This window comes from Mesoplodon bidens, assembly GCF_964165515.1.
Source record: "Mesoplodon bidens genome assembly, chromosome: 5".
Taxonomy (NCBI): Eukaryota; Metazoa; Chordata; class Mammalia; order Artiodactyla; family Ziphiidae; genus Mesoplodon; species Mesoplodon bidens.
Window position 1 is genome coordinate 89,036,886 of NC_138161.1, and position 17,303 is coordinate 89,054,188.

The 17,303-nt window shown below is 41.2% G+C and overlaps 1 protein-coding gene across 1 annotated transcript; it reads right to left on the reverse strand.

Moving 5' to 3' along the window:
* Nucleotides 1-364: 364 nt before the first annotated feature.
* Nucleotides 365-16,431, reverse strand: TNFSF10 (TNF superfamily member 10). Its single transcript, XM_081234672.1, has 5 exons — nt 16,287-16,431; nt 9,925-10,062; nt 6,946-6,988; nt 3,292-3,393; nt 365-1,666 (listed from the first exon to the last, which is right to left on the reverse strand). The coding sequence occupies exons 1-5, from the start codon at nt 16,416-16,418 to the stop codon at nt 1,215-1,217; spliced, it is 867 nt and encodes a 288-aa protein (XP_081090798.1). The 5' UTR covers nt 16,419-16,431; the 3' UTR covers nt 365-1,214.
* Nucleotides 16,432-17,303: the final 872 nt, after the last annotated feature.

Below are 17,303 nucleotides of genomic sequence, written 5' to 3' on the forward strand. Positions count from 1 at the left end.
GAGGACACCAGTCACATTATACAATATTAAGGACCCAGCCTATTCCACTATGACCTCATCTTTACTAATTATATCTGCAACAAACTTCTTTCCAAATAAGGTCACATTCTGTGGTACTGGGGAGGAGGACTTCTACATACCTTTTGTGGGGACACAATTCAACCTATAACAAAAGTATTAGCTATAAAGGAAAGGACTGATATATTTTAATCACATTATATAAAAAGTGAGCAGTTTCTTTCTTTCTTCTGTAAGACATGTCAGATAAACGATACCATGAAAAAGAGATTAGAAGTCCTTTCCCCCGCCCCCCGTCATTAGTAATCTTGTTACTATAAAACATAAGTACGAGATACACAAAAACTACATATTTTAACATGTTTTTATTGAAAAAGGAACACATATTTTTAAATTTTAGTATAAAAATATAAAGTCATAATTAATTCTTGCCCATCCTTAAGTTACATTATCAAACAGTTCTTTTTTTTCCCCCACTTTCCCAGTTCTCCTGCTCACAAGGGGCCAAATTCCCGATTTCTGATTAGCTTATCATTCATTTTAGAGTCTTTTATCAAAAAAATCTTCAGTACTTTTGGTCAGCTTGACTTTTGGGAGTGAAAAGCACAAACCATTCAGAAATATCGGGATGGCAAAAAAGTTCGTTCGGATTTTTACATATGATTACATGAAAACCCGAACGAATTTTTTGGCCAACCGAAAATAGTTCCTTGTTCACTAAACATAAATTTAATTTGTTTAGTGAAATGATAAGATTTCGAATGGAATTTTCTTATTTCCAAGAGTACAAGGGTACAGGACAACTCCTACAAGGCCCCACACTGCACCAACTCCCCTGGCACACAGCATACCCTGACTGTGACCTTTCAGTCTTCTGGTATCTTCGCAAGAGTAGACGGTTAAGGCAGAAGATGTTAATTGCTACGCAAATGTTTGTAAACCGAGAACCTTTTAGATTTCTGCTAGCAAGCTGATATCAGGTAGAGTCTCAGGAGGTCTTTCATCAGTTTCTCTTTCTTGGAATAAGTTGGTCACTTTTTAGAGATACCAGAAAATTTGTGTTGTAGAGTCTTGTGACTGAGGCTGCTCTGCTCAGGCTGCCTTATTTTGTCAGCTCTTTTGCAGTCTTTTCACAGTATATCACTCTGAAAAGTGAAAGGTCTCTCTGGGGGCACTGTTTTTTCTTTGCAGATCATTTAGCCAATTAAAAAGGCCCCGAAAAAACTGGCTTCTTGGTCCATGTCAATCAATTGCTCATTAGTTACAGAGACAAAAATTCGATCATTTTCCTTAAGCTCAAATATTCCACCTTGATAGATGGAATAGAGTCCATATTCTGAATCTTTAGACCAACAACTATTTCTAGCACTTTTCATCAGCAGTATGGGGTCAGGATAGCTTGTGCATTTGTAAATATATTGTACCATTTGTTTGTTTTTCTTTCTGTTCTCTTCTGTTGAAACTGTTCCCAAAACCTCCTCAGTTTCCTGAAATCGAAAGTATGTTTGGGAATAGATGTAATAAAACCCTGTTTGGTGGATAACCAGCTCCCCATTCCTCAAGTGCAAATTATTCAAGAATGAATGTCCTTTTCTTGACGACTCCCAGGAATTTATTTTCTGGCCCAAAGCTTTTTCATTCCTGGAGCCTGGGATGAAGTTTAGAGAAAAATAAAGTTAGCTTGTAGCAAAACAAGACGTTTCCCAATAGCTGTGGCTAGCCAGTGCTTGGTTGGGATTGTAAAGAATTTTTTATAATAAAAACTTCTTGCTCCTTCAATCTTCCAAGGATTCTAAATTCTAGTCATATAGAAATCTGGAGGCTCCCGTATCACTGTGATCTGTTGGAAGTCCCTTACTTTTCTGTACCTCATCTACTCTGAATAGTAGCACGGGAATGGTTCACTAAGATGGCAATCTTTACTCCTGCGAAGAATTTCTATACGGAACCCCTGCCTCCTTTCCTGTGCTGGTGAGCTCAGATCAACGATGTAGATGGAAACCAAAAGAAACTTATCTATTTCCTCAAGCCTAGAGCTCATAAATTCCTGCTATTCTTTTAGGTCTTTTTGGATTCCTCCTTGGTCTTTCTCTAACCCAGTGTCAAAAGCACCATCCAAGCAGAAGGCATTTCTAGTCCAATAAGACAGGGTACAAGGTTTGGCAAAAAGAGCCCAGATTTAAAGATCTTCAGATCTTTGGATCTTTAAATCCCAAAGACTTTGAATGAAGATGGGCCTTACTAAGATATGATACTCTTCTAAACTTTGGGCTCATCTCCATGATTGACGCAAAATTGAGTTTTTCAAGAGTTGAAAATAACTATCATATTAATTGATGAATAGTAAACAGGAATAGTGAAATAATGATCTCACTCATAGGCAGAACATGTCAACGATTTACAAAACATGAGTTCAGGAATACCATGAAGGCAACTGCCCAGAAAAAAACAAACAAAAACCAACCAACCAACAAAAAAACCCCAACAGCCTTTTCATTCATTAACTAATGCCTGAAATTTCTTTAGCCCGGGACAAAACTTTTTACAATAATAAAAGCACTACTTATTGAGTACTTACAATGCAACAGCATTTTGCATTAATCTTCACTGTTTTATGAGTTAAAGATTATCTCTACTTTGTATATGAAGAAAATGAAGCTTGATTGTGTTAAGTAATTTGCTCAAAACAAAGAACTAGGTAAGGAGTAGCTGGGATTCCAATGTGGGTATTTAGATTACAAGACCTATGCACTAACCACAGCAGTATATGGACACCTGTTCTACAGCTAATAATTAGGCTTAACCTATTTGGTTAAACCATATGAAACTGACATTTCTGTAAGTGCAAAGTGGTCAAATATTGGCCAACTTTTTATGGTTCAACCTAATACAAATGCCACTGGGAGGCCTTGGTGACTCATGGGGAAAGTAGATGATTGATTTAGAACCTTTGAAGAGGAGAAAGATTTGATGAAAGAGAGAGAAATTACTTTAAAAAAAAAGAAGAAGAAAAGCAAAACTGGGGGCATGGGAAACTCAAAGTTCTCCCACTTCCACTTCAGAATTTTCTTGAAGCCAGTTATGCCAGGGCAGTAACTAAGCTATTCATCTTGTAAACTTGCTTCCAAAAAGAGTCCATCTGAGACTTGATTACTACTGAGCATGTTGTAGATAGCCATATAAACATTTCTGATACAAGCTAAAAGAATAAATTATTTGGAACAAATTCTTCCATTCCCTTCTTTTAAACCATATATTCATTGTTTCTCTTACTTAGAACTGAGAATGTGCTTTTCCGATTGGTCCCAGTTATGTGAGCAGCTACCCTCTGAGGACCTTTTTCTCTTTCTAGGTGAGGAATATTTTGTTGCTTTTCTAAAAGAGAAAAGACAAAGAATCATCAGCACTTGTCAAACACGTCTCAGATACATTGCTGTTCACAGCTCTTATCAATCAAGCACTGTAAGCACACTGGGCTCCCAAAGTTGATTATATGGGTTTTCATAAAACCAATTTACATTTTAGTATTATAATCAGTCTACTTCAGCCTATGTTGAACTTGAAAAGTACTTTAGATGGGAAGGATAAGCAGTAACTTGGGCTAAAATGTATCGGCATCTCAGGGGTAGGGTTCAACTAGAATATAACAAAGTGAAGATTCTGACCCTTTTCCTAAACTACAATAATAACAACAAAACTGTGGACTTATAATATTCCTGCTGAGGCATTTAAAATGCACCAATAACCAGGTACTGGCAAATTTCCACTTTGAGTTATATATAGAAACAGAGTGATACCAATTTTTATCATCTCAATTATTTTTTCCTCCCTGCTAGATACTACCTACTCTAAAGGAGTAGCAGTGATAACAATTGTCCAGAGATGCTACAAACTGGTATCCAACAGTCATTTCCCTCACCTCCCAAAGGGAATATGAAATGACATAATGGTCATGATAACCAGTATATGAGCATAAAAATCACTGGTTCACTAGATTATCATAAATAAATAACATTTATTGACCACCATCCGAAGTACTTTGGAGCAGACTGAAAGACTACAAATTCAACAAACTACTCTTTAAAAAAATCAGCTCAAACTTCCCAGGATGTTTACGTTCATTGTTGAGATAAACTATACATTTTCATCAAGCAAATACGTCCAGGGACAAGGCAGTGCTCCACAGGGACTTCAAAGATTAATCACTGATTACACTGACTGAGCCCTCAAGGGGCTTACAGCTTTTAGGGAAGACACAAATTAGAAAGTGAAAATTAACCTATAAGAAATAGAAATGAAGGGTGGTGGGTGTTCAGGGGAGAGAAAGATTCCTATTTATTGGAGAGCTGAGGTCAGGGGAGGGTTTGGACTAAGGCCCTTTCATTCATGTACTCCAGCAAACCAAAGTGCCCATCACATCTATACCTGACACTCTTCTAGGAAGATGGAGAAAGAACTATAAACAAATGAATGCAAGAAAGCATTTGAGGGGCAGGACAATTCTCTGAAATGGGTGGGGCTGGGGAGGCTTGGGACCCACAGCAATGGGAAAAGGGCATTCCCAGAGGTCTAGAATAGTATCCCCAAGGCAGGATGCACAAAGCATTCCTGGGACACAGGCATCAGAGGAGTTCAGTTTCAGGCTTGAATGAGGATTTAAACTATAGAGGATCTGAATGTTAGACTAAGAGATTTGAATTTTTACAGACATGGGAAGACTCTGGAAGGTTTTGATCAGGGAAGCAAAAAGATATGTGTTGTGCTTTAGGTTAAACTACCTCATAGTAAGGTTTGATGGGTAGAAAGTGAGAGGGCTGGAGATTGGCGAGTTAGCAGACGGCTGTAATTGATCAGGTCTGAGAACAGGAAGCTTTAATCTAGGCTAGTAGTAGAAGAAACTGAAAGGAGGTGATAAAATTTCATAGGAGAGGAAGGAATGCTAAGGAGTCTCTCCATCTATCTGGTGTTGTTACTTATTCAGGATAGGTGGGTGTGTGCAGGATACTGAAAACCAAACACAGCTTGGGGAAGTACAGTCAATTACATGTTACTCTCAGAATGCTCAGCTTTCAAGGTTGATGTGTCCATTTACTTTTAACCACCATTGATAAATAATTCATAATGCCTTGACTTCCCCTAGACTGTAACACTTTATTTTAAAATATTCAGTCATGGAATCCAGTTACAAATATCTTGCATTTGAGGTCATTGCAAGGATATGGGAGAGCCTGGCTTTAAAAGCAAATTCTGAAGAGAGGACATTTCCTACTGGCTATAGCAAACAGCTCCTGGAAAAGAAGTCTGTGAATATGTATATTTGGGTGTCATGGATACATCTTGGTATACTGAGGAGTATATGATTTCTACGCCCCACTGGGATGAACAGAAAAGAATATTTTTCTTCCAACACTGAAAATAGTACATGCATCTACTGTAGACCACAGATCTGTTGTTCCTCATTAGAAGAGAAGTAGTGTTCAACATTCCTACTACTGTTTTTGCCTTCGGGGAAATGACCAGAAAGAATGCTTAGACCCTGGGACCAGGTCTTGCCTTCGTATTTAATAAAGCCCATTTAATAAAGGATGGTGGGGATTGTCAAGTGATGAGGAAGCTTATTGTAATGGAAAAGGATAGCTGAAAATTAGGAAGACATCATTAATAAAATATCTATTAAAAAACTGATTCTTCTCTGCCAGGCTGGTGTACCCCAGGACTGTAAGTCTCTGGTACACATATGCAGGCTGGTATGATTATTAACAGGGGAAAATGGGGCTATGGTGAGCCAAATGCAAAGCAGCAGTAAATTTAATTCATCAGTTGTATTTACTTATGTATTGATTTAAAAAACATGTATTAAGAACTTTCTGTGTAGAGAGGGATGGTGGCACAAAAATGTGAATGTACTAATGGCCACCAAATTGTGCGCTTCACAATGGTTAGTTGTATGTTATGTGAATTTCATCTCAGTCAAAATACACACCCACACATGCACATGAACACACACACCAAAGGCGGTGCAGGTAAGGACCAGGGGGATAAGAGAGGATCTACTAGGCTTGAGGTGTACAGTTAAGTCTAGGAATAGAGCGGTGAGAGAAAGAGGCATGTTTTCTGTCTTTGTGGATCTTTCCTCTAGTAGGGAATCAGACAGAACACAGAGAATATTTATATATTTTCCTTTGATTTATATATATATCAATCAAAGGAAATGAACAAGGTAAGTGTGATAGAAAAAATAGGATGTGGGTGAACTTACTTAGAAAGTTGGTCAGGAAAGTTCTCTCTGAGAGGTGATGAGTAGGTGATGAGGATGGAGGGTGAGAAGGAGGTGGTTATGTGAAAATCCAGGAATGGAAGAAGCCAGTTGCAGGACTAGAGAAGCCGGCCTGGGCAATAACAATGAAGGGGGCTGTGGGTCAAGAGCAGGCTGGTGACCATCAGCGGAGATAGCCAAGGTGTGGGGACTGCAGGATGAGGATTTCGGGGTGGGTAGAAGGATTGCTGGGAAAGAGATGACGGAGCAAGAGGCTTTTTGCATAAAGAAAGGCTTCGAGCCTAGGGGTGGTCAGAAGCAGAGAAGATGGGTAACTTGGGTGCCCTTTTTTTCCAGCTATGCTCCAGAAAGTTACCCACATTAGAAGGTAAAAATAAAGAATCAAAGAAGTTGAGGTGAAAGGAAAATCCACGTTGGAAGAATAAAATTCAGATGAAACGAAGTTCAGACCATAGGTGGGTCACAGATTTGCTTCTGAGCTTTCTAGCTGCTAGTGCAAGGGAGGAAATAGAATTAAGCAGCTTGAGACACTGAGCAGTGGTCAGAGGTGGGATGTGTGGATGGGAGCAGAGAGAAAGAAGATGGAGAGCTATTCACCCTATCACAAGGCTGACAGTAGAAAATTAAAATAACAACAAAAAGAATACTACCTGGAATTGAAGGAATGGCTTCCTCATAGGTTCTCAAAATGATCTGCAAATAGTATTGAATAAAGCTTGTTAATTTCCCTAAGCATTTAGACTGACTATAGAATGTCTGTGGCTCTTCTTGCTGACGTCTAACAGAAAATTTCCACCTAAGATATCAACCTAGGCAGCTTTAAGTTGTCCAAGCATAGAGTGTGTGGGGCAGGGTGGGAGCTGGGATGAATATGGAGGCAGCTGTCCCTACTGTGGATGGAAGGATGGTCCTCTGTCTGGGAGACTTCTGTTTCTGGATGAAGTCTTTGAAAGCCCACACCTGGAGCAGCACAGGAGCAAGGAGTTATCCTTCTCCAAGTTAGGTCAGCCTAACGTTCCCCAGGTCTCCTTCTGGCTGACGGATTTGGTAGCCATGTCACCGCACTTTCTGGGTGTGTGTGTCTGCGTGCATGCATGTGTAGAAGTGCATTGTCTATGTGTGTCTGCATGTATGTGTGTGTGTATAGTGCATTTTGTGTGTAGCTGCATGCATGCGTGTATAAAGGCACTGTGTCAGAGTCCAGGAGCTTTAAATTATCAGACATACCCAAGACTCAAGGTGTAAGGCACACTCCCTCTCTCTCATGGTGCCCACAGACACACACAACCCATCCAGCGGTGACCTGGTAGCACCATGTCACTCTCTCATTTCTGAGAATGTGGCTGAGACACTGTCAACATAAAGATATTTTACCAAATTCTCATATCCTACTAAACACTTCAGATCATTTTCTTTGTGCTAACCAGTGGGGAAAACCAGTAATAAAGAACGAAATCTAGCCTTTCTGTTAAATGAGCCCACCCTGACGTGACTCATCCATGGCTTTAAATGCCTCTCCACTCAGTTCTGTCACCCCTGGGGGCTTTTCCCATCCTTGCCCACCTTTCCCGTCACTGTAGTTAATTATACAGCCGTCAGAAACTCCCTTCCTCTGCACTCCCGCTCCAAATCAGAAGCTCTCTTCTTTTTCCTCTGTCAAAAGCTCTGACCCCAGATAATGGGGGGCTGCCTGTAGGGCAATGGGCACTGGCGTGTGGGAAGGGAAGCAAGGGGTGGCCTCAGCACATTAGCTCCCTCACTCTCATTCTGGGCCAGAAACGAAGGAAGGAAGGAAGGAAGGAAGGAAAAAGGAGGAGGAGGAAAGGCAAAAGGGTAAGTCCTACAGTGTGGTCCTTAACACGGTGCCACCAAGAAAAAAAAAAAAAGATTGTAGTACAATCAGATGGACTGGATTCAAATCTGTTCATTAGCAGCCCTGGGAAACTTTACCCAAGTTACTTAACTGATATGAACTACTTTAATTTCTTCATCTATTTTTTTTTAAAGAAGATAATAATGATTCCTTCCTCACAGAGCTGTTTGAGGATTAAGGGAGATAATATACATAATGGGCATAGGATGTTTATGGGAAATTGTCTGTTCACTTCACGGTTCCTGGAAAAATGGGGAACTCTTTTCCCCTCCTACACTCTCATCCACGCTGTGTGCCCTCTCTTCTCTAGTCAGTGACAGGATGTGAGAATGGGAGGGATGGGGGAAGAGCAGAAAAGAGACCTGTAAAAACCACCCACACGGCTTCTCTCATCTCGCCACTCCCAGGCCCAGCACCCAGCCCCCTCCTCGGTCTCCAGATTTCTACTCTAGTTCTGAGTTTCTCTCCTCTGCCACCAGTGGGTTTGCCACCCTCCCTCTAATCCTAGGAACCGTGGGGTCCCATTCCTCAGGTTCCTCAGGACACTTCCCCAACCCTGGGTCTTTCCTGGTGTTTTTCACTTGGGGCAATGGAGTCCCAGCTGTTCCAGGACAGCTTGTGCATGGCAGGTGTCCTGCCCACGATTCCAGGGCAGCCGTGGAGCAGATGTGTTTCTAGGACAACCAGGTGGAAGTCTGATTTCATTTCTCATAGGAATAGCATCACAGGTGATGCTGGGCTTTACTGCGAGGACTGCTTAGGGTTATAAATCAGAGCCTAACCACCGACGTAACACTGTTTCTATGGAAGGGCACACTGAGTACCAGACAATAGACTTACAATCATTTCTTTAAAACACATCCTCCTCCTACCCTGGGAATATCCCCAGTAATTTTTTTAAACAATGAGGTTTACAGTTTTCATGTTTGTGTTCACAGCTGGCCTTTCCGGATATGCAGAAGGTAAATGTTATTAATGCCATCTTACAAATAAGGAAGCAGCCTGAGAGAAGAAACTATATTTGACATGTCCTGTCACTGAAAGTATAATTAAGTAATCATATTTAGTGAAATAAGCTGTTAGCTAACAAAGTTTCTGCTGGAGATCCTATTTAAGCAACTTTCACAAACAGAAAATAATATTTTGTAACGTGTCATTTATTAACTGTATATTGAGATGTCATCACCTTCAATTTCTCAAAGTACCTCTTTCTTCCTTCTTCCTTTCCTCTTTCTTCATCTCTATATGCATACAAAAATAAATAAAGACTTAATTCCAGAGAACCACAATGTGGCGACACAAGGGTTTGTAAAAAAAAAAAAAAAAGAAAAGAAAACAAAAACAAAAGAAAAAAATAACAGAGAACAACAATGTGGGAAGACTATAAAACACCATTGTTTGGTTTCTCTTGTCTTCTGAATAAAAAAAGAAATCACACACATCCTTTATTGTTGTGTGACCTTGAACACATTGCTCTGTCCGTGCCTCAGTTTCCACAAGGTGAGATAAAAAGTTTAGACTCGATGAAGGAGGTCTCTGGAGGAGAGGAATAAACTCTAGACCAGGAGTTGATCAGGACCCACTGTTTGGTGTTGTCCCGTCTTTTCCTAGTTCAGTGAATTTGGGGGCAATCACTTAAACACTCTGGGCCCCAGTTTCCTCCCTTACAAAATAAGGACTCTAAGCTTGATCTAAAATAGTCCTTCTCCTCTGACCTTCTATGCCTGCTGGTAAAGCGACCCCATGGTTCACTTACCTTTCTAACAAACTGACGGAGTTGCCACTTCACATGCCAGCAGGGGTTGATCATACTCTCGCCATCACTGGCATCCCAAGAACTGTCATCGTCCTTTAAGAAGCAAGTGATGCCACTTTTGGAGTACTTGTCCTGCATCTGGGTTGAGATGAATATAACACAATATTATGCACAAGTGCTTTTTCTTTTTGTTCATTTACAAGTTAAAACAACAGAAGCTGATGACGGGTTCAGAGAAGGCTTAGCACCATGGAAAAGCTCATTGCCTGAAGTAAAAGTAAGCATGCCGTTCTTTGTCCGTTGAATAAAGGTAAGCAGCTGGATGTGGTGGAAGGGAAACAGGTATGGGCCAGGCATCCAGGGTCACAATGCCCTTTGCTGCCCCTGCCCTTGAGCAGTCGTATGTCCCTCAACAAATTGCTTCTACTCTGCGACATCTCTTCTTCATCTGCATTTTGTGCTGGCTCACCGTGGTGATCTTTGAGGTTCCTTTCAGCTCTGACATAGTGTGACTCCCATCCTACAGCTAGAAACCTACCAGGTACAAAGTAGGCAGTGGAGTTTGTTTACATTCCAGGATCCTAAATAAAAAATTAGCCAAAGCCTCTAGGGTGCAGGTAATATTCTGTTTCTTGATCTGAGCTTTGATTGTCTTAGTAGATTCTAGTTATTGTTGTGATTTCTACTCCTCTGGATGGCAGAATCCAGACTACATTGCCACTAGACGTTTGAATGTCCACACCAGCAGAGACTCGAAACACCATTTGAAGGTTTGCTTCCTTCTTCTGATTGAGGGTAAACATTTACAATGGCTAGATCATTGCCAACAAAGTCTGTGCTTGATGTTACACACACACACACACACACACACACACACACACACACTCCAGAGCACTCCAGAATGACAACTGATTAATCTTACGAAGAAAAACAGGATGTTCATGCAAGGTCAGATTTTTTTTTTTTCCTGTTTTCATTTTTAACAACTGGGATTCAGGAGATGTTATTTCTCTGTACAAATCCATTGAATTGCCTTTCTCTGGGGAAATAAATGGGAAAATAGCCAATTTTATCTGTTATTTGAACTTAGGGGACTTCAAAGCTTGAAGGAAAGCTCAAACTTAACGATGCGCTGCTCCCTCCTATAGAAACATGATCTCATTCCAGATCAAAATAACTTAAATATTTACGAGAGCTTTCAGCCAGAATCATGCGGGTCCGTACTGTCAGCCATGTACTCCTTGGACATTTGATCAGTTCTCTCAAGCATAAAAGTGACAAACCTGAGTTAATTAATTCCTTCCCCACACTCTGGCATAGAACATTCATTTACTTTTAAGTAAATGTTTGTTTTCTTTCTTCCTCTTTAAAATTCCAAGAGTAAAACATTGGCCTAGTAGATGTAGTGGGGGTGACAGCTGGGACCACCTGAGTTATGACTGGCGATGAAATTAGACACCATTCCTTTGATCCTACCCACCTCCATGTTCTTCTACTGTAGACATTAATTTTCATCTGCAATTTATGTGAGCTTAAAAAGCCTTTCCAAGGAAGGAACTCAATTTAGAAATAGAAGAGCATGTCTAGCAAACTGAGGGGAGGATCAGGGAAGAAGAGCTGGATTCACCAACAAGGCCTGAGAGTAGTTCCAGGAAGAACAGTTGTATTAGCCATCGTCCCAGCCCAGCAGGACTGGGTGTGCCTTGGCCAGGCATTGACTTGATGAAACTGAATAAACAGGCTTAACTGATTTTCGTAACCTGTTGGGACAAAACAATGTGCATGACACAGAAGGGAGGGAGCAACTTGTCATCTTACTTCACAGCAGTTGGAAGCTGTCTCAGCATGAAAGGGCTGAGTGCCCGGGAGGCTGAGGCTGGGGGCAGGATAGGGCAGAGTTGAGAGGTGCTGGGATCAGGCGGTCAGGGTAGCTGACAGCCCCTGTGAAGTCAAGTGGAGTTTGAGAGAGTGGAAGAGAGCAGGGGCCAGCCCAGGTCAGGACCAACTGCTGGCCTCTGGAGATTTTCCAGAAACACTTTCAGGAGGTGGGGAGGGAGAACCTTGAAAACTAAGGTCCTAAGTAGACGTGGGAGGGAGTCTGACAAGCTAGTGAGACTGCAGTGTTAACCCAGATTGAATGAAGCCTAAAGATGCTGAGGATACACAGGCAGCCTGGAAAATATAGAAGATTATAGAATACTCTTCTAAAAGTGAAACAAATAAAAACCTCTGATCCACCCTCATTCCACCTCCTAGTTAACCTTTGGATGTTCTTTTTTTTTTTTTACAGGGTTGAGATTAGACTGGGTGTGGGCAATTTTGTATATGGTTGTTTTCTCTTAAGACTACAAAAATGTCATGCTCTTTAGATCTGTATGAAAATCATATGGATAGCATAGATATTTTTACAACATTAGCTGTAGAAAATTGATAAAATATAGAAAAATTGAAAAGTGGCACCCATAATTCTACCCTCTAAAGATCACAACTTATTTCTCCTTCTAGATATTTTTAATGCTTGTATTGGGTTGGCCAAAAAGTTCGTTCGGGGTTTTCAATGGCAAACTCTGAACGAAATTTTTGGCCAACCCATATTGACTTCAGAACAAAAGAAAGCCCCAGCCACTCTGCATCCCACCCCCACAAGTTTCATATTTAGTAGTTTCCTCTACAGACCTAGGCCAACACAGGTAACTGACACATGGGCAAGGTGGTGCTATGGTTATTCCAAGAATGATTAATATGATGTCTCTCTGCCCCTTGCCTTTTCACATCCTTTCACACTTTGAGGTTGAATTTCCTACAGCACTTCTCAGGCTGGGGCTGTTCTCTTGCTAACCACATCTGGGTGTTGGGGGCAGGGGGATGAGTGTGCTATTTTTATCTGGACAACTCTAGAAGGAGAGAGATGGCTATTGCCCTTGGTTCTGAGAAGTGGATTCCACTCGACTGCTGCTGTTGCCATCACAAACAGTGTGACTGTCTAGGCCAGGGCCAACCAGTCCTTGGCAGGGCATGAAGTCAGCAGGGTGGACTCCTTTGCTGGCTGGCTCAGAGACTTCAAGGTGGCAGCACTGACCCTCTCTGCTGCCCAGACATTAGTCTCTGACAATCAGTTTCTGCAAACCACAAATAGCATAAAGGATCATTTATGGACATCAGTGGATAAGGGTCTCCTTCTCCTTTGTCTTCCCCATCTATAATGCCACAGCAATAGGTAGTCCCCTTGTCATAAAACTTTCTCAGAGTCATGGACTTTAGAGGCTAAGCCCATATTTATTGTCCATGCTCGCAGGTCTACAGGCTTAATTGTGAGGGTCCAATCCAACATCCCTCAGCCCGGCTCAACCCACACTCCCTATAATCCTTGCCCACTGTATCTTCTGCAAATTTTTGCTTGCCAGAGTGAAACCTGTGATCTGATTTAGGAAATTAATACTTGTGTTGAATATGCTTTTCCAAACTCTACACAGTCACCCAAAGAGATTCAGATTCATTTTCCCTTGCATAAATTCCTGATGAAGAGGGTGACAACTCCAAGAGACTTCTCAATGCTGATTACAATGGTTACCATTTACTGAGCCCCTATTTAATGCCTGGGTTCAAAATTGGGCTTCACCTTTTACCTAACTTCCCTGAGTCTTAGTTTGTTCATCTATAAAATGGGATAATTATATTTACTTTCTAGAATTGTTATGAGGATTAAATAGGGCAGTATTTTGAAAGTTTCTGGAACAGTTTTTGCTCAATATCTCTTAATTCTCTTCTTTCTGATACTCTTAATAAATTCTTCTGCATGTCTATACAGAAGTGTACACATATGAACATGCAATCAGGAAAAATGTGTGCAAGTGGGGAGATGTTAAACTTTGAAATTTCCATTTTTATAGAATTCAAAGAAACTTGATCATGTACACAGACAATTGCATAACTCAGATCAGTAAATAACGAGTTGATTCAGTCTTAAAATGAGGCCAACTTGTAATGATAGCAAATTGAGGGAACCTCTTGTATATGGAGACACAGACTCACTATTTATACTGCAAAGTTAACAAAGCTTAGGACATGCTGTCTCCAAACTGGGAAACACAGCAGCATTCCAGTCTCTCGGGCAGACATAGAACTAAAAGGCATGATTATAATCACGTTGATTTTTTTTCTTACAAATACAGGCTCTTTGAAATTGCCCTATAACAAAGCTGACTTTACTGGCCATCTAATGGTAGTGATCATTTGTATAATTACTTGTTGACTCTTGTTTTATTCACTTCATTTCCAAAGGAAATTCCCAACCAGTTGAGAGCCAAGTTTATACTCCACAGGATATACAAACTGCATTTATTTCCTTAACAGATAAACACTATTTTATATTTGTCCAAGACCCTTAGCCTTGCATTTCCTGCCCAGCTGACAGATTTGATGTTGCACTGTCACCATGCAGCAGGGTGCTGTTCAGCAAAAGGGGGAGATAGGTTAACCCTACTGACACCCTGCTGTGATGGGAGGAGCATTCCCTATGAGCTGAGCTGGGTCCAGCTCTGCTTCCAAATTTCTGCCTGAGCTCGGGTAAGTCATTTCTCTGGCAGTCTCTAGTCTCATCTATACAACGAGGGGTATCCAAAATTCCTTCCAGCTCGAAGTTCCCTACTATACAATATACAATTAGTCAAAATATACACAGAAACTCCTATACTGTTGGCGGGAATGTAAATTGATAGAGCCACTATGGAGAACAGTATGGATGTTCCTTAAAAAATTGAAAATAGAGCTACCATATGATCCAGCAATCCCACTCCTGGGCATATATCTGGAGAAAACCATAATTTGAAAGGATACATTCACCCCAATGTTCATTGCAGCACTATTTACAATAGCCAGGACATGCAAGCAACCTAAATGTCCATCAAAGGAGGAATAGATAAAGAAGATGTGGTACTGTATACAATGGAATATTACTCAGCCATAAAAAATAACAAAATAATGCCATTTGCAGTGACGTGGATGGACCTAGAGATTGTCTTACTGAGTGAAGTAAGTCAGACAGAGAAAGACAAATAGCGTATGATATTGCTTATATGTAGAATCTAAAGAAATGGTACAAATGAACCTATTTACAAAACAGAAGCTGAGTCACAGATGTAGAAAACAAGCCGGGGGAATAGGGGGGAGGGATAAATTGGGAGACTGGGATTGACATATACACACTACTGTATATAAAATAGATAACTAATAAGAACCTACTGAATAGCACAGGGAACGCTATTCTATACTCTGTAATGACCTATATGGGAATAGAAATCTAAAGAAGAGTGGATAGGGACTTCCCTGGCGGTCCACTGATTAAGACTTTGCCTTCCAATGCAGCGGGTGAGGGTTCAATCCCTGGTCAGGGAGCTAAGATCCCACATGCCTTGTGGCCAAAAAACCAAAACATAAAACAGAAGCAATATTGTAACAAGTTCAATAAAGACTTTAAAAATGGTCCACATCAAAAAAATCTTATTAAAAAAATTTTAAGACTGGATATCATTCTATTTGAGTAGAACCAGTTTTGCTACCTTTTAAAGAGTCATTAAAGAAAGATTTGTGAACCCTAAAAAAAAAAAAGAGTGGATATATGTCTGGTTGTAACTGTCTCACTTTGCCATACAGCAGAAACAAACACAACACTGTAAATCAACTATGCGCCAATAAAAAAAATTAAATGAAAAAAATATGTACCCAGAAAGCAAAAACCTGGGGTTGGCTTATTTTCAGTAATTTTGCATTCAAAATCCACTGGAATTAGCCACATTTGGAACACAAAACAGCATTATTACAAGTGGTTTAGAGCCTGGCTTTGGGTTAAGCCTCAACTCTACCCTACTCCCTGTGTCCTGGCAGTACATTGGTGAAGGTTGGTTATTCATTCAACAAGTGTTTAGTGAACACCTACTATGTGGGAGCTCTGTGCTAGCGCCTAGAGGTGTCACAGAAAGCAAAAGCAGATACAGTCCTGCCCTGATGCAGTTCCTCTCACTCCCAAGAATTTGAGTCAAGAACTGTAAAGCAGAAAGCACTCAATGAATGGCAGCTGTTAATATTATAACATTCTGTTGAAGACAAAGCTACCTCAGGAGTTTTGTTGCCCGCATCTGCTAGTAACTGGTGGAGCCAGTTCAGTAACTGCACTTTGTGCACACAGTCCCTTCAATTCACTTTTGCAAAGTCCTCAGTAATGATATACATTAGAAGTTAGGGTCCCCAGGCAGAGAAAGAGAGGATTCTCTTCCTCTGTAAAGTCTTCCCAGAGAAGCCAGTAAAGGCAGTTAACCAGAGGGTTGCCAAAAGCCTCTGTCAGAGAGCGTGTGCATCGTACTGACCTGCTTCAGCTCGTTGGTGAAGTACATGTAAGTCACGGCCACACAGAGGGCCTGCAGGAGCACTGTGAAGATCAGGATCAGTGCGCAGGTCTGCCCAGGGCTGGGGCCCACTGGAGCCTGCATCAGGGCCATGGTCCTGTCAGAGTCTGACTGCCACAGAGTTAACAAGGCGGCAGTTTATGGTTGGCGTGAGAGGAGAAGTGGGTGGGGCGTGGCGTTTTGCTTACGGGAAAGAATAAAAATGAAACTGAAAGTTAAGACAAACAGAGAAAACAATACATATGAGGATTACACAACTGCAAGCCTAGGAATCCCAAACCACTAGAAGCTAGCAAGAGGCAAGGAAGGTCCAACTACAGGCTTCAGGGGTTCCATGGCCCTGCTGACTCCTTGGTTTTTGACTTCTAGCCTCCAGAACTGCAAGACAACACAATTCTATTTGTGCTGCTTCGTTGTGGCAGCCCTAGGAAATGAATACAGCTTCAATTTGATTAGAAAGGTGAAAAAAATCTAAGTGTTGCGATCACAATAACTACAATCCATTAATCAAAATAAGATTTTGGGGACCTGCCTGGTGGCGCAGTGCTTAAGAATCCACCTGCCAATGCAGGGGACACGGGTTCGATCCCTGATCCGGGAAGATCCCACATGCTGTGGAGCAACTAAGCCTGTGCGCCACAACTACTGAACCTGTGTTCGGGAGCCCGCGAGCTACAACTATTGAGCCTGCGTGCCTACAGCCCGTGCTCCGCAACAAGAGAAGCCACCGCAATGAGAAGCCCGCGCACCACAACCAAGAGCAGCCCCCGCTTGCCGCAACTGGAGAAAGCCTGCGCGCAGCAACCAAGACCCAATGCAGCCATAAATAAATAAATAAATATTTTTTAAAAAGGTCGAGATCTCCATTTAAAAAAATAAAATTTCTTTGAAATGGTCACTGTCAACAAGGTCATCAGCTCATCAGAAGTGAATCCATGTTTCTATGAACTATCCCATTCATTCACTATCTAGGCTAGA

What these genes read in the sequence shown, in the direction of transcription:
- TNFSF10 (XM_081234672.1), bottom strand. Translation starts at nt 16,418, where the DNA reads ATGGCCCTGATGCAGGCTCCAGTGGGCCCCAGCCCTGGGCAGACCTGC. An exon ending in TCACCAACGAGCTGAAGCAG is followed by an intron (nt 10,063 to 16,286) that starts GTCAGTACGATG and finishes ATCTCAACCCAG; the next exon opens with ATGCAGGACAAGTACTCCAA. An exon ending in TCCGTCAGTTTGTTAGAAAG is followed by an intron (nt 6,989 to 9,924) that starts GTAAGTGAACCA and finishes TACTATTTGCAG; the next exon opens with ATCATTTTGAGAACCTATGA.